Source organism: Pan troglodytes, chromosome 1 (assembly GCF_028858775.2).
Source record: "Pan troglodytes isolate AG18354 chromosome 1, NHGRI_mPanTro3-v2.0_pri, whole genome shotgun sequence".
NCBI classification, from domain to species: domain Eukaryota; kingdom Metazoa; phylum Chordata; class Mammalia; order Primates; family Hominidae; genus Pan; species Pan troglodytes.
Window position 1 is genome coordinate 118,491,369 of NC_072398.2, and position 26,580 is coordinate 118,517,948.

Below are 26,580 nucleotides of genomic sequence, written 5' to 3' on the forward strand. Positions count from 1 at the left end.
CTTAGAAACCTGTGGGTGGCTTCCCTGCCACCTCCCACTGGGTTTCCTCCCCCGAGTGTGGGGGTTGGGTTCCTCTCCAGCTGGGAGGGGATGTGACCCTCAGCAGGGCTGAAAGTCCCACCCTTCCCTACAGGGTCAGCTTAGGGGCTCAGGAAGCTGGGGCCAGGCAGAGGAGACATTATCAAGGCTTTTGCATAGAACAAGATTTTGTTTTCAGAGTTTTCTTCCTTCCCCTTCCCCCAATTGTTAGCAGCTTGATGTGTCATTCTCCCCAGCAGGGGAGGGGGTGGAATGGCTTGGGTTGTAAACTCCCTCCCCCAGCCTTCCTGTCCCTTGGAGGGGCAGTTCAGCTGGGTTCTGGTTCAGGGTCAGGCAGGCAGTTAAGGCTTGGCTGGTGCGAGAAGGCTGGGTGCTGTGTCTTCAGAGCTCATTCCTCCACTCTGGCTCCACTTGCAGAGACAGGCCCCCTTCACCCTCCCGCTCCTGGGGGAGGTAGTCATGACTATGGGGCCCTGGAAAGAAAGAAAGTACACTGTGTCTTCCTTACCACCTCCTCTGGCACTGTCCCCACCCTGGCCCAGCCATACCTGAGGTAGAGGGGCTGAGCTTGCTCAGACCTTGCAGTAAATTCTGTCCCTGTTGCAGGTCCAGTTTGGCAGGGAAGGGACACCCGGTATACCCTCCGTTTTCTTTACAGAACTCCAGGAATCTGTGGGGTACAGAGGAGTGCCAGCAGAGACTGGAGGCTAAGCCACGGTCCTGTCCCATCTGAGCTGTACTTGCTCAACCTCTGGATGTCATTTAACTTATAAATACAATAGGGATGCTGTGAAAATGGACACATCTGAGGATTAACTGAGCGATAAGCGCTTAAAAAAGATCCACCTGCCCTAGGCAGGGGCTGTGGCCACTAAGAGGGAGAATGGGGTGGGAATGCTCACACTTTCCAGTCAGGGTCATGGCCCAGGAGAAGGGGGTTCCCCACGATGATGAGCAGGGCCTTGGCCCGGGTCACAGCTACATTGAACCTCTGGAAGGAAGAAGTGGTGTGGTCATGGGAGGGAAGAGCCCCGAGGATGGAAGAATTCCTGCCACCCCGACCAGCCCTCAAACCTTGGGGTTCTTAAGGAAACCCAGATTAAAGTCCAGATCCAGCTGCACAAAGCTCTGGCTGCTTCGCACGGTGGAGATGAGGATGACGCTTCGTTCTTGGCCTTGGAATTCTTCCACTGAACCCACCTAGTGGGGAAAGAGGCAGGGCCTGAGACCAGCCAGGGGTGTCAAAGGGGTGCCCTACCCCAGGGAGCTTGCCTTCCAAGGAGGGTACAGAGAGGTCACTGGGCAATTGTAGATCAGAGAGTGAACCAGTGCTGCGACACGGCCCAGGGAAAGGGGATGGGAGGTAGGCTCTGGAAGCTGAAACCTGAAGGGTGAATCCTGCTGAGGGCTGGGGCCTGCAAAGTGTTCTAAGGAAAGAAAACAGCATTGCAAAGAACACGGGAACTCAGAGCAGTGACTTTCAAACTTTCCTGAAAATAATCACTAAGGATCTGTTAAGAATATACAACCCTGGGCCCTAACCCGGACCCCCAATCAGAATTTCCAAGAGAGAGGCCTGTAAGTCTTAGAGCAGTGTTTTCAACCCTGGCTGCATATTAGAATCACCTGAGAAGCTGTAAAAACTACCAGTGCCCTGGCTCTGCCCCGATAGCTGTATGAGCTGGTGGGTGGGGCCCTGGCATGGGGGCGGGGTATTAAAAGCTCTCCAGGTGATTGTTATCTGCAGCCAGTGTTGAGACCAGAACCTTAAGAGAGAGAGGCTACTGGGGGTGGGGGTGGCAGCATCACATGACAGGCCACGGAATTTGGACTTTATCCTTAGGGCAGAGGCCTCAAACCTGCCTGAGTCTAAGAATGACAGGAGGTGTTTGTTAAACATGCAGGCTTCCTGATCCCATCCCAGACCCTTAAGTTGGAATCTCCAGGAGTGAGAGGCTCGGGGAGAGCTCGAGCTCTATTCAAGGCAGCAGGGGTGGGACGGGGATGTGGGCTGGAGTGGAAGCTTGAGGAAGTCTCTGGAAGTGGGCAAGTGGGGGCACACGGAAGGCAGGGAGTGACTGTGGAACAGCATGTCACCTTCAAGTCCTTAATGTCATCCAGTCCTCGAAGCTCCCTGTCAAGTTTGGTGATGCAGTAACGGATTTTCTCCACCTGGAAGGAGGGGACAGGTGCCTTTCTCTCGTGCCATTAACCTAATGCAAGAGGGAGCCTGGCAGGAGGCCAGGGAGCTGGGGAACAAAGGGAGGCGGCAGCTGACCTTGGTGCTCTTCTGAGATACGGAGCCAGCAGAGGCCTAAGCTCCTGGGGCCTCTGCCTAGTGGTCTGGATATTAAGGAGGTACCATCTGGGGGAGGGGCCCCACCCTTGCTGGTAACTGAGGACCTGACCTGTTTCCGGTACGGGGAGATGACGCCCACGCTTCGAGGGCTCAGGCGGGCTTTGCCCTTCTTGGAGGAGGGGGCCAGGAGCAGCTTCAGGTAAGAAGTCACTGTGGCAGCCTCTTCAGGGTTGAAGAAGGATGGGCTGTTGCCTTCACGCTCATCTTTGCCCATTACGCCGTGAAAGATGATGGGAAAGCCCTGGACATGGGGTCGGGGGAAACCGTCAGCCAGACCACCCTCTCTCTATTCCCTCCCTTCTCAAACCCTTCCAGAGAGTAAGAGATCCTAGGCCAAGGTGACAAAGGGAGGGGCTGCACCTTCAGTGGGAGGGAAGTCAGGGTACAGGGGTGGGGCCTGCCCTGCTCAGCCTCACCTGTCGAGGTAGGCCCGCCCAGCGGCAGAAGCGTTCTCGATCCACGACATCAGCACAGGCCTGCAGCTCCCCTTCATAATAGAGCTGGTTAGGAATGTCCAGGATGGTGGGATGAGACCTGGGAGGCCGGAGGAGGAAAAGCAAGACCAAGGGTCAGATTCCCTCTGCCCTGCAGGGGCTCCGCTCTACCCACTCTGGGCCCACACACAATAGCCTGCTACCCCACTGGCTCCCTGGATAGCAGGACACTCATCCATAATATCTGCTGCCAGGCACTGTAAACCACAGAAAGTAGAACCAAATATGGTTCCAGAGAGCATCTAGTCCAGGGACTCCACAGACCCATGACATTTAAAACTAAAAAATTAGGGGCCCATTTTCAGGTTTCAAATTTACCAAGGACAGTACGAAACCAAATTCTCCTTGACTGTCACGTTATTTGATGAGACCATGTGTTAAATCAAAAAATATAAGCAGTGATGACACAATAACATTTATTGAGCTCTTAGTGACAGCATAAAACTCATCTAAGCATTTTAGATGGCTGAACTCATTCACTAAAAGTATACAGCTCTTTAATTTGAATAACAATAGGTTTATGAAAAAACTGTATCTTCCCTATTTTTCTTTCTTTTTTTGAGATGGAGTCTCGCTCTGTCACCCAGGCTAGACTGCAGTAGCGCGATCTCAGCTCACTGCAACCTCTGCCTCCCGGGTACAAGCGATTATCCTGCCTCAGCCTCCCAAGTAACTGGAATTACAGGTGCCTGTCACTATGCCTGGCTAATTTTTGTATTTTTAGTAGAGATGAGGTTTCACCATGTTGGACAGGCTGGTCTCAAACTCCTGACCTCAAGTGATCAGGGGTGGGAGCCTGACCTACCTTGGCCTCCCAAAGTGCTGGGATTACAGCCATGAGCCACTGTGCCCGACCTCCTCCCTATTTTTCTTATTTCTCCTTGGATTGCCTGTAAACTTCATCTGGGACTGGTACCAGACACACCCTAGCCTCTAGGAACCACTGACCACCCCCTAAGATGCAGATAAGCTGACTGGTGTAGTGTGAAACCACTGGCTAAGTCACGCAGACAACAAGCAGCAGTCAGTGCTGGGGCTAGAAAAACCTCCTACCTTCCGGTTTAGTCTTTCTGCATCACACAACCTCTGAGCAACAGGACTGACAGCAAGCCAGACTCTCCAGTGGGGTCTGCATGCAGGATGTGAAGGCATAGGATATGGCAGGGGAGGCAAGGGCGTCGGAATACCTGTAGTTGCGGAGCAGCTTGGTTATGAACTGGGGGTCATAGCCATCAGGGCCCTTCTTGTACAGGGAGTTGTAGGTGAGCAGCCGCTCCAGCAGTGAGTATCCCAGTCCATGCTTCTGGGTCAGTGGGGAACGCAGCACAGGCCCCAGCTGCCGAGGGTCTCCTGCCAGCACCAGCTGCCCTCCTGGATCACCTGTTTCCTTTACTTCCATCAGCCCTGGGAAGCAGAAGAGGTGTGGGAAGAAAGGTAAGTGGTGCAACCTCTCTGACCCACACAGGGTGTATACCTGCAGCCCCACCTGAGTCCCTCACCTGCTATAGCTACCAGACTCTCAGGCTCCATGCAGTGGCCAGCCTCATCGATGAAGATGTGTGTGAAGTGATCAATGGGAAACTGGGCCGAGACCAACCTGGGAGGTGTCAGGCCAGGCAGGGGTCATATCCAGGCACCCAACTACCAAACCTGAATGCTTTCCCAGGCTGGCTCCTCACCACCCACCACCCCACCCCGGAAACCATTCTTCCCCATTTCCCCAGCCCGGTACCCCTTTAATTACACTTACGATTCAGAGACACACCCACACACACTCCCCACCTGCCGGCAGTGATGAGGGTGGTAATTAAGACCCGGTATTCCTGCAGCTTCTTCTTGGCGGGAAATACATACTCCCCCTTCTTTGCGTCCCAGTTGCAGCAGGGCTGTGGATTGTGAAGGGACCAGAGGAATCAGCTTGGCTCCACTCATTCCCACTGTGATTCTGGCTGTGGGTCCCCCAATTATTTTTATTTTTTTTAATTGAGACGGAGTCTCGCTGTCCCCCAGGCTGGAGTGCCATGGTGTGATCTTGGCCCACTGCAACCTCCGCCGCCTGGGTTCAAACAATTCTCGTGCCTCAGCCTCCCAAGTAGCTGGGGCTACAGGCACGCGCCACCATACTCAGCTGATTTTTTTGTCTTTTTAGTAGAGACGGGATTTTGCCATGTTGGCCAGGCTGGTCTCAAACTCCAGACCTCAGGTAATCCATCTGCCTCGCCCCACAAAGTGCTGGGATTACAAGTGTAAGCCACTGCACCCAGCCCCCCAAATGTTTTATCCACCCCCCTCACTTACAGACAAACTGAGGCCCAGGGAGGGGTCCTGTCCAACCCAAGGTCACATAGCAAGTATCAGAATCCAGGTCTCCTAGCTTCCTCGCCTCAGTGTCTGCCCTGAGAGCCTCCCCGGCATTTGCCATTCTTTGGCCCTCTGCACTTCCCTAGTACCTTGATGTCCTCAGGTACCATGCGGATGTCCCTGCTGGGGGCCAGGAGGCGGTAGATGGAGCTAGGAAGGTGGACCCGGAGCCTTTGACAGAGGAGGTCAGCCCCTGAGTTGGATGGAGCGCAGGCCAAGATGTGGGCTTTGGGCAAGTGCTTCACCACCTGAGATGCAGATAAGCGCAGTGTGGGAGGCAGGTTCCTGAGACTCAGCCGTACCCAGGCTGGGGCAGGGCAAGTCTGTGATGACTGAAATGTGAATGGTGACTCCAAGATTCATGCAGTACCCTACCCGTACAACAGTGCTCCACAGCCACATTTACCCTAACTTCCTACTTCCCCAATCCCCACCCTTTTTTTTGAGACAGAGTCTCACTCTGTCACCCAGGATGGAGTGCAGTGGCACAATCGCACTGCAGCCTCAAGTGCCCAGCTATTTTTCATATTTTTCATAGAGATAGCGTCTTGCAATATTGTCCAGGCTGGTCTTGAACTCCTTGGGCTAGTCTTCCCCAAGTGCTGAGATTACAGGCATGAGCCACTGCACCCGGCCCCTACCTCTCTTTCTGATGGCTGCTCAGAAGCAGGAGCATTTCAGGAGTGGGAAGGAACTAGAATCTGGGGACAACTGCTTGGTGCTGGGGGAGTCAGAGTGCAGGCCCCAGGTTTGTGCTCAGACCCCACCTGCTTAATGGCCTCCACTAACGTGACAGTCTTGCCGGTGCCTGGAGGCCCAAAGATGATGTAGGGGGCTGGACGGGTGGTGCCCGTAACAATGTGCCTCATGGCCTGCAGCTGCTCTGGGTTTGACTCCAGACTCCGGTCGTACAGCCTGGCAGAGGGACCAGGAATGTGAACTTGAAGTCATCCAGTGACCCAGAGGCCTCCCTGACTCCATCCCCTGTGCCCACACTCCAAGTGGCTCCAGAGGCTCCCTGCCCACAGTCTCACTTGAGTTTCACATCTGAGGGCAGCAGCGGGACATCCCGAGGTGCCACAGGAAAGAGCATGGGCCACAGCAGCCAGCGCCCCGTCAGCTCCAGGGCACGGTGCTGGACTCGCAGCGGCTGGCGGTTGAAGGTAAAGTTCACCTTGAAGGTCAGCCCATCCACAAAGCGGCTCAGGAGGCTTTGGGCAGAGAGAGGTGGTAAGAGTTTGTTGGGGCAGGGGAGGTGGGCAATAAAGGGCCAGAACTTTCTCCACCAACCAGTGTCCCAACCCCTCTTTCCAAGACCTCAATGCAAGTTCTCTAGAAGAGGAAGCTGCCGTAGCATCTCAGGGTACCCCTGAGGAAAAGTCTCCTGCTCTGCCCCGGGGTCTCATTTATCTCAGGGAGAAACTCCTCCTCCCCTGGGGTCAGAAGTCTGTAGACCCTTCCAGCAGCTCAGGGTTCCCCCAACACCCACCTCATGGAAAAGCTCAGCTTGACACGGTCCAATTCCACCTTGTGTACAAAGCCCTTATATGTGATGGGGTCCTCCTGGTGTGTCTCCGAGGACAAAAGGGCAAACAGGTGGTCGCCCCGTAGCACTGAGGGGCGGCTCTCAGTCACTCCAGGAACCTATGGGGTGTGAACACAAGCAAGCTTCTGTCCCAGGGATGGACGCTGGAGGGCCCAGCCCCCAGGTTCCCCAGACATTTAAGGGACAAGGACTGAGACTGGCCTTCTAACCTAAGACTCAGGGAGTTATGCTATCCCTGCACCCCTCTTTCCTTTCATACCAGCAGGAGTCAGGGGAAGAGGAAGAAGACAAATCCTCCGAAGCTGCCCAGAGATGCCGAGCCCAGGAACCCGGAGCCTCCAGTGCAGCTGCCCTCTTGGCCAGCTCAGTTCCTGCTCTGCCTATAAAAATCCTGTTCATCAGTTAATCGGGTTGCTAAAAAAATAATTAAAAAAAAAAAAAAAAAAAAACGGACCAGGCATGGTGGCTCACGCCTGTAATCCCAGCACTTTGGGAGGCTGAGGCAGGTGGATCACTTGAGTCCAGGTGTTGCGAGACCAGCCTGGCCAATGTGGCAAAACCCCATCTCTACAAAAAATACAAAAATTAGCCAGGCGTAGTGGGGCATGTCTGTGGTCCCAGCTACTTGGGAGGATCACTTGAGCCCGGGCGGTGGGGATTAAAGCGAGCCAAGATCATGCCATTGCACTCCAGCCTGAGCACCAGGGTGAGACCCTGTCTCAAAACAAAAACAACAACAACAACAAAAAACTTGTTCAAAACTCACTTCCTGCAGTAATCTTTCCTTGATCAAACTCACCCTCTAATTCCCACCTGCAATTGTGTGTAGAAATCCATTCTCGTGTGTAATTTTGGGCTTATATGCACACATTGAAAATCCAAGAGCCAGAAAGAGCTCTAAGAATTATCCAGTCCAGCTCTGTGCTTTTCAGATAAGGGAACTAAGGCTTAGAGAAAGCCAGGGACTTACCCAAGGTGGTAGCAAAGCCTGGACTAGAACCCAGATCTTCCCCATTTCCCTGCTCCAACACATCTTTGGGCACAGGATGCCCACCCTGCTTCTTGTGGAGCCCTGGGAACCACTTCAACCTTCCTCTTGTTCTGCCCTGCTGTCAGGAATAGTTCTGCCCACAGCCTCTAGCTTGGCTGGCTTGAGCCCACCCTCCTCACACTCAATCTGAGCCCTGACCTCCAGCGTGAGCAGCCTGGGGTTCTGGTCCACAGGGTCCCAGGTCATGGGCACCGACTCCAGGTCATAGTGCCGGATATCATGCTCCATCTGCAGTTCCTCCAGGTGCAGCAGCAGCCGCAGCTTCACCTCATAGTTCCTCCACTTCAGGGCTGTCTCCAGCTGGGCCCTGGAAATGATGGTTGGGAGGGGTGAGTGGGGGCAGGAACGGGATGGGCCAGACAACCCCTATGCCCAGGAGTATCCACCTTCTCCCACCTGAAGCTCTGGAACTAGCGTCAAAAAGCAGAGAAGACTAGAGGGATACAGAAGTGGATGAGAGTCAGAGGCCCTGAAGAAGGAAGCCTTGGCTCCTGCTTCCTTGGATGCCCCTGCCCCCACCTCACCCGACTTGCATTTGCATGGTGGCTCTTATGGCCAGAACATTCTCCTCCAATCCTCTCATGACTCCCACCCTCACCTCATTCAAATGTCCTTCTCTGTTCAAACATCACTACCTCAAACAGGCCAGGACTAACTGGCCTTCTGCAAAGCAGCACCAACCCATTCCCCAACCCTGCTTTAGTTTCAGTATAGTTCTGTTCATCTTTTTTAGAGACGAGATCTTGCTCTGTCACCCATGCTGGAGTGCAGTGGCATGATCTGGGCTCACTCACTGTGTCCTCGACCTCCTGGGCTCAAGGAATTCTCCCACCTCTGCCTCACAAGTAGCTGGGACTACAGACATGTGCCACCACACTTGGCTAATTAAATTTTTTTTTTGTAGAGACAGAATCTCACTATGTTGCCCCAGGCTGGTCTTGAACTCTTGGGCTTAAATGATCCACCTGCCTCGGCCTCCCAAAGTGCTGAGATTACAGGCATGAGCCACTTACACCTGACCTGTTTAGTTCTTCACAGCACTCACCACTCCATGAAATTGTAACAAAAATGCTCATTGTCCCCCATTAAAATGAGCCAGGCCTTCATTTGACTGGTTCACCTTGAATGGTGCTTGGTGTATGGTGCGTGCTCAGTAAGGGAATGAATGAATACAGCCTGGGAGGCTGAGGACGGAGGTGCCAGGGCAATGCAAAGAAGCCAGTAGGTAAAAGACGGGAGAGTGCGGGGTGCAGAGGGATGGTACTTACTTGATCTCTGCGATCTCCTTAGGGGCAGTGAAGATACTTGTTCCCTGAAGAAGCATGGGGAGCAGCTGCCTGAGGCGGGGAGGTGGGTAGTATGTCCCCAGCGCCATACTTAACTCCAGGTCATAGCCCTTAGCACTGCAGAATCGAGGGAAGAAAACACAGAAAACCCCTCACCCTCCAACACTCTGAGAACGCCCCTCTGGGGTGGATGCACAAAGCCCTCCTGCAATCCTACTGCTGAAAGGAAGTCAGCAGCCTCGCTCCAAGGTTGGACTACTCTCATTTTTGGAACATGCGATACTTGGAAACCTTTAAAACTATTATCTAAGTAATAAATGATCATTAGAGAAAAAAATCAGATAATAGGTAATAAGTAAATATCATTCTTACCATCCAGGAATAACCAATGTTAACTACCAGACTTTTTTCCCTGTAAGTTTCTGTTATACATATATAGTCAACAAAAAGAGCACAATGGTCTGTGAAGGTCCTATTATGTAGTTTGCTTTTTTTCTTTTTTGAGTCCCACTCTGTTGCCCAGGCTGAAGTGCAATGGCGCAATCTCGGCTCACTGCAACCACCGCCTCCCAGGTTCAAGCAATTCTCCTGCCAGAGCTCCTGAGTACAGTAGCTGGGACTACAGGCATGCGCCACCACACCCGGCTAATTTTTTTGTATTTTTAGTAGAAGTGGGATTTCACCATGTTGGCCAGGCTGATCTCGAACTCTTGACCTCAAGTGATCTGCCCGCCTCAGCCTCCCAAAATGCTGGGATTACAGGTGTGAGCCACCACACCCAGCTAGTTTGCTTTTATAACTCAGTATTTTATGAACGTCTAGCAAAAACAAAAAGAGATGTCTACACATATCCTACGCTTCCATCCATATGAAGTATCCAGCACAGAGAAATCTACAGAGACAGGAAGTAGATGAGCAGTTTCTTAGGGCTGAACAAAGTGGGTGGAGGATAAAAGGGTGATAGCTTTTTGGGATAATGAAATGTTCTAAAACCGATGGTGGTGATAGTGTCACATATTTGTGAATATACTAAAAAAATTACTGAATTGTGTAATTTAAATGGGTGAATCATATGGTATGTGAATTATCTCAATACAGCTGTTTAAAAAAACAGAGATGTTGGCTGGGCACGGTGGCTCGCCCCTGTAATCCCAGCATTTTGGGAGGCCGAGGCTGGCGGATCACTTGAGGTCAGGAGTTCGAGACCAGCCTGGCCAACATGGTGAAACCCCATGTCTACTAAAAATACAAAAATTAGCCGGGTGTTGTAGTGGGCGCCTGTAATCCCAGCTACTCAGGAGGCTGAGGCAGGAGAATTGCTTGAGCCCAGGAGGCGGAGGTTGCAGTGAGCTGAGATCACACCACTGCACTCCAGCCTGGGCGACAGAGCAAGACTCCATCTCAAAACAAAAATAAAAAACAAAACAAAACAGAGATGTCTACAATGATCTGCCTGATAATGCATCACACAGGGACAATGCCTAAAACTGTTTTCACTCTGTCCTCAGATCTGCAGTTCATCTGCAACTTTCTTCCTTGACAGAAAAATTCTCTGAGACCCAGAAGAGTGAAGAGCCTGTAGGAAAAGGGCTCTGGCTCCCAGCTCTGTGCTCTTCCCAAAGCCCTGGCCCATGTGGTTGAGATACGAGCCCAGTCAGGGCTGAGTTGGAGGGAGGAGTTACCGGTCAGGTCTCTCTCCTTCCTCTATCCGATTGGTCACCACAGGGTTTCCAGTGATCCGGGTCCGCTTGAAGGGAGTCATGGGCTTCAGCTGTGCAGCCAGGGGGCTGTGGGCGACGGCAGCCAAGAAGCGGGCAATGTAGAATGTGCCGGCTCCTTCTGAACCCGACTCCCCAGGTCCCAGCAGCTCCCAGAGCACTGTGGCTGGGAAGTAGCCCACAAAGCTGGTCTTACAATGGACATGGAGTTCATAGCATTCACCTGGAGAAGAATGGATGAGTGAATGGGGGTAGGGACCCTCCCACCCATATCCTTATCCCGGACACTCCCCCAGGAAGCCCCATCCCAAGGCAAGAGTCCCATGGACAGTGACAGTGTGTTTCCCAAAGCATGAGCACTGCCTGGGACAAGCCCCTGTCCACCAGCTCTTTCCTTTGGAAACTCACTCACCGGGGCCCAGTGGACAGGGCAACTCCTGGTCTTCATTGTAGAAAGCAAACTGGGGTGTCCGGCAGAGTGGGAAGAGGTGAGTGAGGGTAACAGACTGGGTTCCGCCATTCCGAAGCCTCAGGGTCAGCACCTCTTTGCGGTTCAAATCCAGGCGGATAAGGAGCTGCCCATCTCGGGCTTCATGGGGCCCCTGGACTTCCACATCCACACCATGTTTCCCATGAAGATACTCAGCCCTGGGGAGAAGGGGAGTCAAGGGGGGGTTGGGGTGGGAGCGGTCTGACTGGGGAGTTACCCTGGGGAAAGCTTTAGGCTTGGGAGGCAGGCAAAGTGCCAGCTGTGCTTAGGAAACTCACCCCCTCCCAGCAGACCAGTTCCCTGCCCTTCCCCCATTCCCTGAAGGAGGGGGACTTATTCCCACTTGTGTAACCCACTCTTTCCTCACACAGATAGCCCCCTTCCCTCACACCCTGCAGGCCTCCCCGTACACACAACATACAACACACACACACCTGTCATAAAAGATCTTGGCTAGCAGTGACTTGTGGTGTTTGCTGATATCTGACCCCAGCTTCATTCTCCTCTTTTCTGGGAACCGCACGTCGGCCCAGCGGTCGAGTCTGAAGAACCTGACCCGAGTCTTGGTGACGTAGGCCAGATTTGCAATCTTCATTCCATACAGCATGGAGGAGAAGCCAGGGGCGGGGGTCCCAAAGCTGCCAGAAGCAGAGGAGACTGGGAAGTGAGGGAAGGCAGGGCTCGAGGGAGGCAGGGCGGCGGGTGGGAAAGGGCATCGGAGGGTCACTCTGTGCTGGACACACCAGCCCTGCTGTGGAGCAGGATGGGGCCCAGAGACAGACAGACTCAGGCTGGGGATCGGAGGAATGTTTAATGTTTTCAGGGAAGGCAATGGGACTTCCCAAGGCAAAATACAGTTGTTTTAAACAGTGGGTTCTGGATTGTTCGTTTCTGAGGGGAAAAGCCCAATCACAGGCTGCTGACTGGAAGGACTGAGGGAAGACAGAGAAAGACATAAAGTTCTTTTTGTGGGGGAAACTGTTTGGGACAGAAAAGAAAATACAAACAACCCAGAAGAAAGAGCTGAGGCTAAGGGGAAGCGGAATGATTTGATTCAGAGGGGTGGATGTGGGGTCCAGCCTGTTGGTGAGGAGAGAAGGGATCAGAGACAGTACAGATGTCCAAGTGTGTGGGCAAGGTGGCTGATCAGACAGCAGTTTCCACCCGAAGTCATAGGGTGCAGGTGGAACCCAAGCAGGAAGGGAAAGGATCCTTCTCCAGAGATCAAATAGCCTGGCTTTGTGCCTAGAGAAGGTGAAGACAGGGAAAACTGGTCAGAAGGACAATAACCTCAAGGCTCAGTGCCTGGAGTTCAGTTCAGTCAATTCAACAAACACTTACGGAGGCCTGTTATGTGCCAGACACTATGCTGGATGCTGGGGGTTCAAAGATGCTAGAAACTCAGCGCTTGCCTCGAGGAGCACACAGACTGAACACATACATTCCAGTGTGGTGCTTGGAGGGCAGCTCATCGGCCACAGAGGGGCTCAGTGCCACAGAGGGACACTGAGCCCAGTCTGGGGGCAGAGGAGGTGTCCATGAAGGCCTTCCCAGGAGGCAGCATAAGAACTGAGTCCTGAGGATGAGTGGGCATTACCTGGGCACAAGAGGGAGCGCGAAGTGTAAGCAGATGTGAGAGGTACGCAAGAACATGTGCAGGGAGGGGCAGAGGGGGGCGGCCCACTTGACAACTCTAGCCAGGTCAGCTCAGTTGACCTCACCTCTCAGAGCCTCGCTTTCCTCCTCTATAAAATTGGAGGAAAGCGAGACTTACCTCGTAGGGTTGCTGTGAGGTTTACACGAGATTTTGACACGGCAGAGAACCACTTAGCCCAGTGCTTGGCACATAGGAGACCTCAGTAAGGGTGAGCCATGATTAGTATCACATACAGTTTCATTGTGCTAGAGTGAAATGCACAAGGAAGGGAGTGGCAGGAGGAGCAGAGGTGGGCAGGGACCAGATCATGGACAGTTTTGCACAACAGGCCAAGCCTGGACTTGACTCTGAATGTCTGCAGTCCTTTTCCCCGCTCTACTGATACCCAGGAGCCTGAGGACATTCCCACATGCCACATACTTCAGGGACATATTCAAGATCTAGATGACTGACACCCTCCCTTAAAAGCAAATCTTTGTTTATGAGGACTATGGTAATTCCTATTTAACTCTTCAGGCTAAATCATCATGGTCACTCACTAGGGTATGTGATAAGATCATTTACGGTTATGAGTATTTTTCAGGTGCCCGCTGCCTGTAACTCTGCCCCTCTCCTTCACCCCAAGCAAATGAGACTGGTACAATTTGGAAAACATTTAATTGGCTATGATTTGTTTTAAAAAGGTAATAAATCATTCAAAAGCATAATAGAAAATGCTCAGTAAATGTTAGCTACTATTATTAGTATTTATATTAGTAGAAATAGTAGTACTAATAGTAGCAGTAGTAGTAGGAGTAGTAACAACTTACTTTCAGCCCACGTCAGAGGCTACACTGTGGTTACAGAACCACTGCGGTTGGTGGGTTTTAAGCAGGGGAGTGGCAAGATCATATTTGCATTTCAGATCACTCTGGCATCAGGATTGGAGGATGGATTTGCTGGAGGCAAGACTGTAGGCAGGGAGACCAGTTAGAAGAAGGCCCTTGCAATTGTCCAGTTAAAAGATAACAAAGGCCTGAGCAAGGCAGTGGGTAGAGATACAGAAAAAGAGCGGCAAGATTCGCTAATACTTAGAATGTAAAATTAGCAGAAATTTGGTGACTGACAGAAGGGGGAATGAAGGCTGGGAAGAGGGATGAGTCTAGTATCCCCAAATCAATGGCCTGGCTTCTAGGACTATCTCTGAGATAGGATGTAAGACAAGAGGAGGAGGGGTTGGAGGGACTGACCATGACATTTGGATTTGGATATGATGCGTTTGAGATTCCTGTGGTCCAGAGGCAACCAGCTCCACGAGTCAGAAGCTGAGAACTCAGGCCAAAGTCAAGGTTACAGCCTAGTATTAGGGAGTCCCCAGGTAGTGGTTATAATCAAGGAAGTGTAGGAATCTCCCCAGGGAGTGTGAGTAGTTGAGAGCAGCTACTAGGACAACCCGGGGAGGAAGGGAAAACAAGAAACCCTCAAGAGAGAAAGGAGAATCAGCAAAGTCTCAAAATCAGGTATCAGGATCAAAAGCTGCTGAGGGGTCCAGTAATACAGGGACTGAAATCAGGAGATCATCAGTAACTTTCACAAGGGCTTCTTAGAGTCCATCAAAGTCCCATGGATCGAGGCACAAGCTAATGCCTACAGCAGCTATGCTTCACAGGTATCTTGATCCTTGCAGCCCTTTCAGACACCTGTTCAGTCCATTTTTGAGAGTCCCTAGTGTAAGAATACTGCATGCATATCCCTCACAACGCTAAGAAAACAAAGTGCAACCTCCAAGAAAAGTGGCTCCAGGCTCCCAGATCAATGCTGGGCAGAAAGAGGGCTTTGTGGGGACTGAACAAACTGGGAAGTGCATGCCCTGTCTGAAGCAGGTAACTGCTTATCTCCGAACGGGGCCAGTAGGGAATGCAGGCCCCGGATGGCCAGATCTGACTTTCAAGAAAAGACAAAATCAAAATTTTAACATGAAACCTCCTATTTTTGAAAACCTGCATGGCACAAGGGCAGACAGAACTCATCTCTGTAAATTTTCCAAATTCTACTGCAGATGCTATCCCTAAATATTTCTCAAATTATTCTCTATGTCTCTCATCACTACCCAAATTCACCTAACATTGGTCTAGGTAACAGTCATACAAAAATTATTTTTAAAAAATCACAAACTTATTATATTCTTGTCGGAAAAAAGCCCCAATCCTTGTATTATACATGTAATCCTCTATATTTTATTTTTTATTTTATTTTATTTTATTGAGACGGAATCTTGCTCTATCACCAGGCTGGAGGGCAGCGGCACAATCTCGGCTCACTGCAACCTCTGCCTCCCGGGTTCAAGTGAGTCTCCTGCCTCAGCCTCCTAAGTAGCTGGGACTACAGGTGCACGCCACCACACCCAGCTAATTTTTCTATTTTTAGTAGAGACAGGATTTCACCATATTAGCCAGGATGGTCTCAATCTCTTGACCTCCTGATCTGCTCACCTCGGCCTCCCAAAGTGCTGGGATTACAGGTGTGAGCCACCGTGCCCGGCCATAATCCCCTATATTTCTAAGAAAAACTTTCTAACCAAGACTGGAAACCAGCAGCTATAAAATAAAACTAGGTCAAGTGTGGTGGCTCATGCCTCTAATCCCAACACTTTGGGAAGCTGAGGTGGTAGGACTGCTTGAGCCCAGGAGTTTGAGACCAGCCTGGGCAATAGTGAAAAAAAAAAAAAAAAAAAAAAAAAAAGCCAGGCATGGTGGTGCACACCTGTAGTCCCAGCTACTCAGGAGGCTGAGGCAGAAGGATCACTTGAGCCCAGGAGGTCAAGGCTGCAGTTAGCTGTGATTACGCCACTGCACTCCAGCTTGGTTAACAGAGCTTGGGTAACCCTGTCTCTAAAAAAGAAAACAAACATTTCTGACTACTAAAAAATATTTTCTCTAGCAAAAGGTAATACAAACACATTCAACAGATAAATACCAGATAAATACTCATAATGCAGATGACAGGCAAAGGGCTAATTTTTATAATATATAAATTTTCTTACAAATTGACAAGATGAACAATTCAACAGAAAAATCGAATGTTCAATTAAAAGAACAGATCCAGATGGCCAAAAGAGTATGAAAAACTGCTCCAAATGTAGAGAAATGCAAATTAAAGTATAAATGAGATATTATTTTATTCCCATTAGACTGACAAAAATGAACATAGTTCTAGCATATATTGCTATAATGGGTATGTGGAAAAGTGAACTCATAAATTGCTGGTAGAAGAGTCAAGTATTGCCATCTTTTGGGAAAACAATCTGGCAACATCTACAAATATTTAAAATACAGGTATCCTTTAAAACCCAGGGACTGTCCGGGCACGGTGGCTCACGCCTGTAATCCCAGCACTTTGGGAGGCTGAGGCGGGCGGATCACCTGAGGTCGGGAGTTTGAGACCAGCCTGACCTGCATGGAGAAACCCATTTCTACTAAAAATAGAAAAAATTAGCTGGGCATGGTGGCAGGCACCTGTAATCCCAGCTACTCAGGAGGCTGAGGCAGGAGAATCACTTGAACCCAGGAGGCGGAGGTTGCAGTGAGCTGAGTTCGCACCATTGCACTCCAGCCTGGGCAACAAGAACCAAACTCTGTCACAAAAAAAAAAAAAAAAAATCCCAGGGACTGGGCATGGTGGCTCACGCCTCTAATCCTAGCACTTTGGGAGGCTGAGGTGGGAGGATCACTTGAGCCCAGGAGTTTGATATCAGCCTAAGAAACATAGCAGGTACCTGTCTCTACAAAGAATTTAAAAAAAAAAATTAGTCAGGTGTGGTGGCACACCCCTGTAGTCCCAGCTACTCAGGAGGCTGAGGTGTGAGGATTGCTTGAGCCCAGGACTTTGAGGTTACAGAGAGCTATGATTGCAGATCTGCACTCCAGCCTGGGCAACAGAGCAAGACCCTGACTCAAAAAATAAAATAAAATAAAATTTAAATTTAAAAGATAAAACAAAACCCCACAAAACCCAGTAACACTGTTCCTGGAATGTGTCCCATGGGAAGAAAAGTACCAATGTATAAAGACATATGTGCAAGGATACTTACTGCAGAGTCACTCACAGTGGTCAAGAATTGAAAATTAAACAAATGCCCATCAACAGAGTGAAAGGTGAACACATTGTAAGCACTCATACCATGGGATATTATGCAGCCATTGAAAAGATATACCACACCCACTCAAATGGCTAACATTTAAAAGGCTCACAATACGAAATACTGGTAAGGATACGGAACAACCAGGCCAGGCACAGCGGATCATGCCTGTAATCCTAGCACTTTGGAAGGCTGAGGTAGGAGGATCACTTCAACTGAGAAGTTCAAGACCATCCTGGGAAACATAGCAAGACCCTGTTTCTACAAAAAAATTAAGAAATTAGCTGGGCCCTTGAGGCTGCAGTCTGCCACAATTCTGCCACTGCACTCCATCCTGGGTGACAGAATGAGATTTTGTCTCAAAAAAATAAAAAATAGAACAACCCAAACTCTCATGCATTGTTTGTTGGTCTGTAAAATGGTTTAAGCACTTTGGGAAAAGGTCTAATAGTTCCTTGTAAAACTAAACATATGCCTACCCTATGACTCAAAAATTCCACTCCTAGTTACATCCCAAAAGAAATTAAAATGTAAGTCCACAAAATGACTTGTATAAGATGTTCCTGGCTGGGCACGGTGGCTCACGCCTGTAATCCCAGCACTTTGGGAGGCCAAGGCGGATGGAACACTTGAGGTCAGGAGTTCGAGACCAGCGTGGCAAACACAGTGAAACCCCGTCTCTACAAAAAAAAAAAAAATTAGCCAGGCGTTGTGGCAGGCACCTGTAATCCCTGCTACTCAGGAGGCTGAGGCGGGAGAATTGCTTGAACCTGGGAGGTGCAGGTTGCAGTGAGCCAAGATCATGCCATTGCACTCTAGCCTGGGCAACAGAGCAAGACTCTGTCTCAAAAAAAAAAAAAAAAAAAAAAAAAAGATGTTCCTAGGAGCTTCATTCAGAAGAGCCCCAAACTAAAAACACTGTCCATAAACAGGGGAATAAATATACAAACTGTGATTTGGATTCATACAATGGAATACTACTAAGTGATAAAAAAGAAACTACTGATACATTGTGGATGAATCTCAAAAACATTACGCTAAGTGAAAGTTGCCTTACACAACAGTACATACTATATGATTCCATTAAATGAATTTCTAGAACAGGTACTGTCATGAAAAAATCAGAGCAGTGGTTGCTTCTGGGTGAGTAAGAGTGAGGACTGACTAGGAAAGGGCACGAGGGAGCTTTCTGGAGTGATGTGATGTTCTGTACCTCAACAGGGGTTTGCACACAGATATATGCATTTGTTAAACCTCACAGAACAGTACACTTACAATTTGAACATTTTGCTGTTTGCAAATTTTGCTTAAAGGCCCGGCACAGTGGTTCATACCTGTAATCCCAAAAGTTCAAGACCACCCTGCACAATATATACAGACCCCATCTCCACAAAAAATGAAAAATTAGCTGGGCATAGTGGCACACGCCTATGGTCCCAGCTACTCAGGAGGCTGAGGTGGGAGGATAGCCTGAGTCTGGGAGGTTGAGGCTGCAGTGAGCTGTGATCATGCCACTGTACTCCAGTCTTGACAACGGAGCAAGACCTTGACTTAAAAAAACAAAAAACCAAAACCCAAACAACAACAACAAAAAACCCATGGCCGGGCGCGATGGCTCACGCCTGTAATCCCAGCACTTTGGGAGGCCAAGGCGGGTGGATCACCTGAGGTCAGGAGTTCAAGACCAGCCTGGCCAACATGGTGAAACCCCGTCTCTACTAAATACAAAAAATTAGCTGGGCATGGTGGCGCATGCCTGTAGTCCCAGCTACTTGGGAGGCTGAGGCAGGAGAATTGCTTGAATCCCGGAGGTGGAGGTTGCAGTGAGCCAAGACTGCGCCATTGCACTCCAGCCTGGGTAACAAGAGCAAAACGGTCTAAAAAAAAAACAAAACCCATAAACAATTTTTTTTTATTTCTAGGCAAACATAACATAAATTTTGAACTCTAGCTGATCATAATCACGCTAAATAATTAATAATAATTTGTTGGCGTGAAGTGCACTGATGTCTGTAACTTATTTTGAAATGCATCAGGAAAATTAAGATGACTTGCTAAATGAATAGCGGGATGGATCTATGGGCAGATATGTGTAAAACGTTAAAAGAAATCCAGGTAAGGGTATGTGGATGTTCACTGTAGATTCATTTCAACTTTTCTTTATGTTTAAAATTTATTATAGTATGATATTGGGGAAAAAATCCCAACAATGCATTAGAGGTCTATGCCATATGCCTACGAGTGATTCCCATCACGCAGTTGAGAGAGTAGGACGTGGATGATGTGAATAACATGATTCTTTTGACAGAGTCTTGGTCTGTCGCCCGGGCTGGTGTGCAATGGCGCCATCTTGGCTCACTGCAACTTCCGCCTCCGGGGTTCAAGCGATTCTCCTGCCTCAGCCTCCTGAGTAGCTGGGATTACAGGCGCCCGCCACCACGCCCAGCTAATTTTTTGTATTTTTTAGTAGAGACGGGGTTTCGCCATGTTGGCCAGACTGGTCTCAAACTCCTGACCTCTGGTGATCCACCCGCCTTGGCCTCCCAAAGTGCTGGGATTACAGGTTTGAGCCACTGAGCCCAGCCAAACATGATTCTTTTTAAATAAAACAATGACTAAAAAAACCACCCTGATTGATATCAAGAGGTACCTGAGTATAGGGCGGAATGTGGAAATGGAGGTTGGATGCCCATAAGGGGAGGGGTCCACAATAAAAATGATATGTGATAATGATCCCACGTGTGTAAACTTATGTAGGTGTGATATAAGCATGCCTGCAAAAAGAGATAAATGAACCGGGTGCAGTAGCTCACGCCTGTAATCCCAGCACTTTGGGAGGTCAAGGCAGGTGGATCACCTGAGGTTAGGAATTCAAGACCAGCCTGACCAATATGGTGAAACCCCGTCTCTACTAAAAACACAAAAATTAGCCAGGCATGGTGGTTCACGCCTGTAATCCCAGCTACTTGGGAGGCTGAGGCAGGAGAATTGCTTGAACCCGAGAGGTGGAGGTTGCAGTGTGCTGAGATCGTGCCACTGCACTCCAGCCTAAGTGACAGAGAGAGATTTAAAAAAAAAAAAAAAAAGAGAGATAAATGAAAAGGTGATCACCAAAAGTTTTTTTTTTTTTTTTTGAGACGGAGTCTCACTCTGTCGCCCAGGCTGGAGTGCAGTGGCACAATCTCGGCTCACTGCAAGCTCCGCCTCCCGGGTTCAGGCCATTCTCCTGCCTCAGCCTCCTGAGTAGCTGGGACTACAGGCGCCTGCCACCACGCCCAGCTAATTTTTTGTATTTTTAGTAGAGATGGGGTTTCACCGTGTTAGCCAGGATGGTCTCGATCTCCTGACCTCGTGATCCGCCCACCTCTGCCTCCCAAAGTGCTGGGATTACAGGCGTGAGCCACCGCGCCCGGCCCAAAAGTATTTTTAAAACATTTAAACAAGTATCTAACATAAAACATTAAAGCCCTTAATTCCCTTGTTTCCAACTACTTGCTTGATTAGGAGCAATTAATTAAACCCACTATTTGATGTATGTTTTTCCTGATTTTTTTCTGTGCATATGAAACACAATAATGAGATGATACATGCTACACATACTATTCTGCAGCAGGTGTCTTCCCACCATGGATCTTCTCCCATAACAATGCTTTACAGAACCACCATGACCTTTTGAATGGCTACAAAAGATAGCATGTATGAATGCATCATGGTGTGTTTTTTTCTCTAGTGATAGACAAGCTGCCTGAAATTTCTGGCTACTCCTAATGTTACAATAACTATCCTTGCACACAAACCCTTGTACTTGTAGGCAAGTCTAATGGGATAAATTCCTTAAAGTACAACACCTGGGTCAAAGAGAATGAACCTTTACAACTTTGATAAGTTCTGCCAAATTGTCCTTTAAACAGGTTGTACAAATTTATGTTCTCACTAACAAGAGTTAGAAAATGCCCTTTTCCCAAGGCTCTAACATCAGAAATTTTCAATGTTTTAAATTTTTGACAATTTGATTACAAAAACTCCTATCTTTTTAAACTGTGCATTTCTCTGATCACCAATATAGTCAAGGATCTTTCCTTCTTTTATTAGTCATTTATATTTCTTCTGTGAGCTGCCTGATCATACCCCTTGCTCAATTTTCTAGGTCCCAATTAACTGTTCTGCCTACCTCTGGCTTCATACCCCTACACTAGGCCACCCCCTATATCTGCAGAATTGTCATCAAACACAAATCTGATCTTGTTCCCTCAATTTACAACTCCATAGTCCACAAAATTAAGTCTTTAATATGGCACCTTCCAAGATCCTCCATAGTAACAACGATAATGCAAATACAATAACATCAACAGAAAACGTTTCCTGAATGCATTATCTCATTCAATCCTCAAAACAACCCTTTGAGGTAGTAATTATTATCATCCCATTTTAGAGAAAAAGAAATTGAGGTACACATCCTCAACCACACTTGGCCTCTTGTCAATCCATCCTTATTTCAGCCATTCCCAACTACTTGTATCACTGTGCCCCTCTGCAGACTTCTGTGCTGTGGACATCCTTAGCCTGCACTGCCCTGCCTTAGGCCGCCCCTGCTGTTTGTTGGGTGAACAATGGCTAATCTTTTTAGACCCAGTTCAGGAAAGGCCAAAAGCTAGAGGAATGGTATTTCAGCACATATGATCAGATTTGGAAGTGATCTTAAAGAGACATCTAGTTTCATAATCTATAGACTATGGATTCCAACTCCCATTAGCGGGTCAAAGCCAGGGTTTTTATAAAATTGAAATAAAATAGAATAAAAAATATCAGAGAGCAGGGAGTGAAACTATGTATTGTTTCAAGGGCAGGCATTGTTTTGTGAAGGTTGTGTATGCCAGGTCCCAAAGTAAAATGTGTTTTTTACTGTGGGTAGGGGTCCAACCACCAAGCCACTCTCCACGCCAGAAGCCAGAATGATCTTTCTAAATCTGATTATGTCAGTCTCTTACTTTGAAATTTTCTGTGTTTTCCTATTTCCATTAAGATTAAAGACAAAACAAAACACCTCACAATGCCTACCCAGGGCCCTGCTGGCCTCCCGTTCTTCTGAGGTCATCCCAAGCCTTTGAAGGTGCTGTTCCTGCCTGTACACTCTCCCCTTGCCCTTTACACCTTCTAAGTCCCATTAATCCTTCAAGATTCTACTCAAATATCACTTTCCCCAAGAAACCTCTGCCTAAGTTTCTTGATCTAGTCTAGGTTGCTAGACTAGGACAGATCTCCAAATTATATATTCTCAATGCATACTGGACTTTTCTGTACAAGCACTCATCACAACCGTAATTAAATAATTATCTAACTGCTGCCTCCTTCCTTAGTTAGTTGGGTTCCTTTTGTATATTTCTAGCAACTCACTTTTGCTTTGCCATTCATAGGAAGCACTCAGCCAGTACTTGTAGAAGAATGAGTCTCCTGTCCAAAGCAAGAATCATCTTCTCTCAGAAACCTTTTCGTGACATCAGTCCTTACCCCATACAATGGACTCCTAATCATCATTGCACTAATGAGGGGTACCACTTACAAAGCCAGTGTAATATGCTAGCCACACAAATGCTTTGCCTAGGACAACTCATTTTGGTCTCTCACAACCCCGAGAGAAAGGTACTATTTTACATACTCTTACAGTTGGGGAAATGGAAAATTTAGAGAGTTGTTCAAAGTTAAATGCAACCACTAAATGGCAGGGCTATCTAAACACCATTACTAGCACCTATACTACTGTATTGCATTTGTTTGTCTACACCTATCTGCTGCTCTTTACTAGATTATATTCTTTGGAGGCAAGGACCAAGGCACAGGCACACAGTAGAGCCTCATTAACTATATTTGCTAAATGAATAAAGGTAGGTGGGAAAAGGCAAGAGTTCAGAGCAGAGCACTTTATAACATCATAAAATAACCTAGCTGGAGAGACCTATCCCCTCTCAGTGTAGGAATCTCCTAGAATTCCTAAAGAGTGTGACTTGCTATACCCCCCGCTATATGGCCCATTCTTTTGTTAGTTAACTCTAGTTGCTAGTTCACTTAGATTCTGCAAGCATTTATTGAGCATCTACTACATACAAAGCTCTATGCTGGGGACTGCAGACAGATATAAACCTGACTAAAGGTAGAGGATCTAGCATTTGCGTGGCTAGCATAATACACTGGCTTTAGCATATTACACTGATTTGGTACCAGGAGGAGATGACCACGTGCCATAAAGCAGAGTGTAACGTGACCATAATACCAGGCTATACCCAAGGTATAAAGAATGAGCCATGAGAGCCCAGAGAAAAAGCAAGTAATTCCTACTGGGAAATGAAGGTTGACTTCACAGCATTCCAGCCTGGCTTTAAAGGATGTGTAGGCAAGTTCTTTAATCTGAACATACATTTCCCCAACATGATGAGGGTACAGAGCGGGGATAGTTGATGAAACCCACTTCTGTCTTCTGGAGTCACACAGGAGTGCAATCTTATCCATTATAACACTCCAAAATAGTCAAGGATAATTACCTTGTACTGTCTGATTTTTCTATTTTTGAGGCAAATATTTCTGAGTTTCTTTCACTGGGTCTCAGGATAGAATATGAACCCACATAGAAGGCCTTTCCACCTCCTCTATGTACTAAAATTTTATCTCTTTCAAGGCTAAAGTCAATGCCATTTTCTCCATCACATCCCCCAATGATTACAGAGGAGTGGTATCTTATCTGCATAAACACAAGTGCATACAGTAAAAACTACTTTGGAAAATGCCTACATTCACCCATAATATACAGTATATCTGGCTTTCTGTATGCAATCCAACACAACCAGTTTTTCCCCAGTACTAAAACATACTATGTACCTTTGGTTTAGAGCTGACAAAGACTCTCCTTGATCAAACTTTTGTTAGGCTCCCCTGAGCCCTCTTTTTGACTAGCCCTTGACCTTGCCTCCCCAAACCCTTCAGTCTTAGGCCCACCTAGTTCAGTTTTAGCAAGAATACTGAAGTCATTTTAGTGAGACTCCTCACCCTTGATGCATGACCACGCTTGATATCTGATCAAGTTCCTCATTCCCGCCTTTGATGTACAAGTCCTTGGTCTGCCTTTAACAAGAATCTTGTTAGGTCAGGTGAGCAAAAATCCTCCCACTCTTTATGGCTCCTCTTAGTAATTTTCTATATATTGATCCCCTTACTCTGTTCATTGGTCATAAATCCCCCGCTGTTTTTGCTGTATTCGGAATTGAGCTCCAACTCTCTTCTTTCCTATTGCAATACCCTATTACCATAGCCTTGAGTCAAGTCAGCCTTACTGTTTTAACCAATTACTTTTTCCTTAACAGAGCCAAAAGAAGTAGGTGACTTGTTTCCTAGCCATGTTGTACTCTGTGGATATAGGTGAATTCACGTACCTTAAGTGTTGATACCATGTGATGCAAATGCTCGCTCTTTCCTCCAGCATTTTTCTCTTACCATCCCTAGTATAATCCTCCATTTTACCATGTACTATCCTATATTGTGTACATGTATATTGCATGCATATCATAGCCTCTGATGCTCCTCTGGGATTGTGTGTTTTTCATCTTAAGAGTCCCCATAGTGTCCAGCATGGTGACATAAAACAGGGCCTCATCATCTTTGCCCCTTCTCAGATGTTGTTCAAGCCTGTTAATATCCCTCTCCAAATGTGATAACCATTAGTGAAAACGATATTCCAGACACGATTTCACCAATATGGAGAGTCTCTACCCTTTTCCCCCACCCCAAATCACACTTCTGTTAGCTCAATCTTAGACTTCAGCTGTTTTAGCAGCCATATCTCACCCATACTGGCCCTCTGGTCTGCTAAAACCCAAGGTCTTTTTCGGGAGGTCTGTTATTAAGCCCAGATTCCCACTACCTTATGTTTATTTGTACAAGTCTTTACGTTTACCCTTGTTAAACTGCTTCTTGGTTTTCCACGCAAGGCAGCAGCCTGTTGATAAACGTGTTTTTGAAGCACAATTCTGTGGTGTGACAGAAGACTCTTTGATTTTCACTTGGGTGGTAGCAGGAAAAGGAGACCAAAGAGCCTTCAGCCACAGGGTGAAAGGGAGCCTCCAGAAGGCTGGCCCTGCCCCTGGGTCTCCATGGAGAAGCCACAGGTGCTAATGGAGGTTTGGTACGCACGTAGTTTGTGCCCTTTTCTTCTTTCCAGAGCTTCCTGAGCTTCTCCCTTCTACCCTGGGCCTCTTCAGTTCTCCCAGATAGCGGACCCCCGAGGCAGCAGCGCCTCAACAATGTGGCAAAGGTCCCTGTAAAGCCCGCGCTCGGGCTCGCAGCCCCCAACAGGCAGCCTCTAACCCGCGCTCCCGCGATGCCTGGGCCCCCTCTGGAGGCTCCCCTCCCCCACCGCGAGCGCTGTCCCTCAGCCCCCGCGAGCGGCGCATGGACGCGGGACCCAGCTCTCGGCCCCAGGTTCCGGCCTCCGGGGGCGCGGGCAGCGCGGGAGGCTCTCCGCGGGGACTTGGCGCAGGGGCCCAGCTCGGGCAGAACTGGCGGGCTCCGGGCGGCGCTGGTGGGGCGTGGGCGAGGCGCGGGAGGGGAGGTCTGCGCCGCCCCGGGACTGGCCTGAGCCGCTGGGGGAGCTGCGTCCCTCTGCGCCCCGGGGCGGGAAAGGTGGCCCCCGCGCGGGGGTCGTGGCAGCAAGCTGGGCCCGCGATTCGGGGCCGGGAGTGGGCCGGCCCGTACCTGATCTTGAAGTCGCGGTTATAAATGGTCCGCAGCCGCTCGCGATCTGTCTCCATGTCCAGTCCCCGAACGACCAGGAAACTCTCGAAACACTGGCCCGCCTCCCGGAGCTGCCGGCAGCTGAACTTACTGGGCATCGCGGCGGCGGCTGCGGCCCAGGCAGGAGGGTCCGTGGAAATGAAACTGAAAGTCGCCGCTGCAGCTGGAAGTTGGCGGCCCTGAGATGAGGGTGCAGCAGGAGGGAAGCCCCCTAACTCTGACTCCTGATCCTGCGGGCTCCCTTCTCCCCACCAGGCTTCCCTCCTCCGTTCTTTTCTTACCTGAGCTTTCCCTTCGGTTTCTTCGTCCTATCCCCTCCCCCTCTTCGCATTAACTCTTTCCTAAAGCGTCTGACCCCTCCCTCAGGGCCCTCCCCTTACCCCAAGCTCCCTCCCCTGGCTTCTAGCCAGTATCAGAACGTGGCTACCGCTTGGGGCCCTCTGAACAGCCCGGGAGGACCTCCGAGCCTCAGCCAGGGCTACCCTCACGCCCACCCTCCAGAGCCTCGGGACTCAGTGAAAAGCAGGAGAGCAAAGGGCAGGACTGGGACCTAGGTCGGCTGCGGCCGGAATGGGGAAGCTCATCCAGCGCCTCCCCCAGCCTTCCAGGGACGTAAACCCGTGGAAGCGGGCGACACGCCCCCTCCCCCATTTTCCCTTCTCGGGCTTTCAGACGCACGTAGTT

The 26,580-nt window shown here is 49.1% G+C and overlaps 1 protein-coding gene across 12 annotated transcripts; it reads right to left on the minus strand.

Annotated features, from left to right (window-relative positions):
- Positions 1-188: 188 nt before the first annotated feature.
- MOV10 (Mov10 RNA helicase) lies at positions 189-26,580 on the minus strand. 12 transcript variants are annotated; one of them, XM_009429263.5, is made up of 22 exons: positions 26,178-26,485; positions 25,858-26,059; positions 13,811-13,951; positions 11,779-12,589; positions 11,267-11,502; positions 10,819-11,077; positions 9,119-9,253; positions 7,989-8,157; positions 6,743-6,897; positions 6,288-6,464; positions 6,021-6,168; positions 5,343-5,501; positions 4,675-4,778; positions 4,392-4,489; positions 4,080-4,296; positions 2,815-2,932; positions 2,448-2,639; positions 2,137-2,211; positions 1,114-1,239; positions 942-1,030; positions 588-709; positions 189-512 (listed from the first exon to the last, which is right to left on the minus strand). In XM_009429263.5, exons 4-22 carry the CDS (start codon positions 11,949-11,951, stop codon positions 421-423), a joined length of 2,844 nt encoding a protein of 947 aa, XP_009427538.1. In that variant the 5' UTR covers positions 11,952-12,589; positions 13,811-13,951; positions 25,858-26,059; positions 26,178-26,485; the 3' UTR covers positions 189-420. The 12 variants fall into 12 exon arrangements, 8 of the variants coding, with proteins under 8 accessions (XP_009427538.1, XP_063654267.1, XP_063654271.1 ...); XM_063798197.1 differs by having other exon boundaries at positions 25,858-26,075; positions 26,178-26,474; XM_063798201.1 differs by having other exon boundaries at positions 11,779-11,982; positions 25,858-26,075; positions 26,178-26,468.

Coding starts and splice junctions, on each gene's coding strand:
- MOV10 (XM_513630.8), bottom strand. CDS start 25,994: ATGCCCAGTAAGTTCAGCTGCCGGCAGCTCCGGGAGGCGGGCCAGTGT. Junction 2,933..4,079: donor AAGCTGCTCCGCAACTACAG/GTATTCCGACGC, acceptor CCGGCCTCCCAG/GTCTCATCCCACCATCCTGG. Junction 2,640..2,814: donor GGGCGGGCCTACCTCGACAG/GTGAGGCTGAGC, acceptor CCCCATGTCCAG/GGCTTTCCCATCATCTTTCA.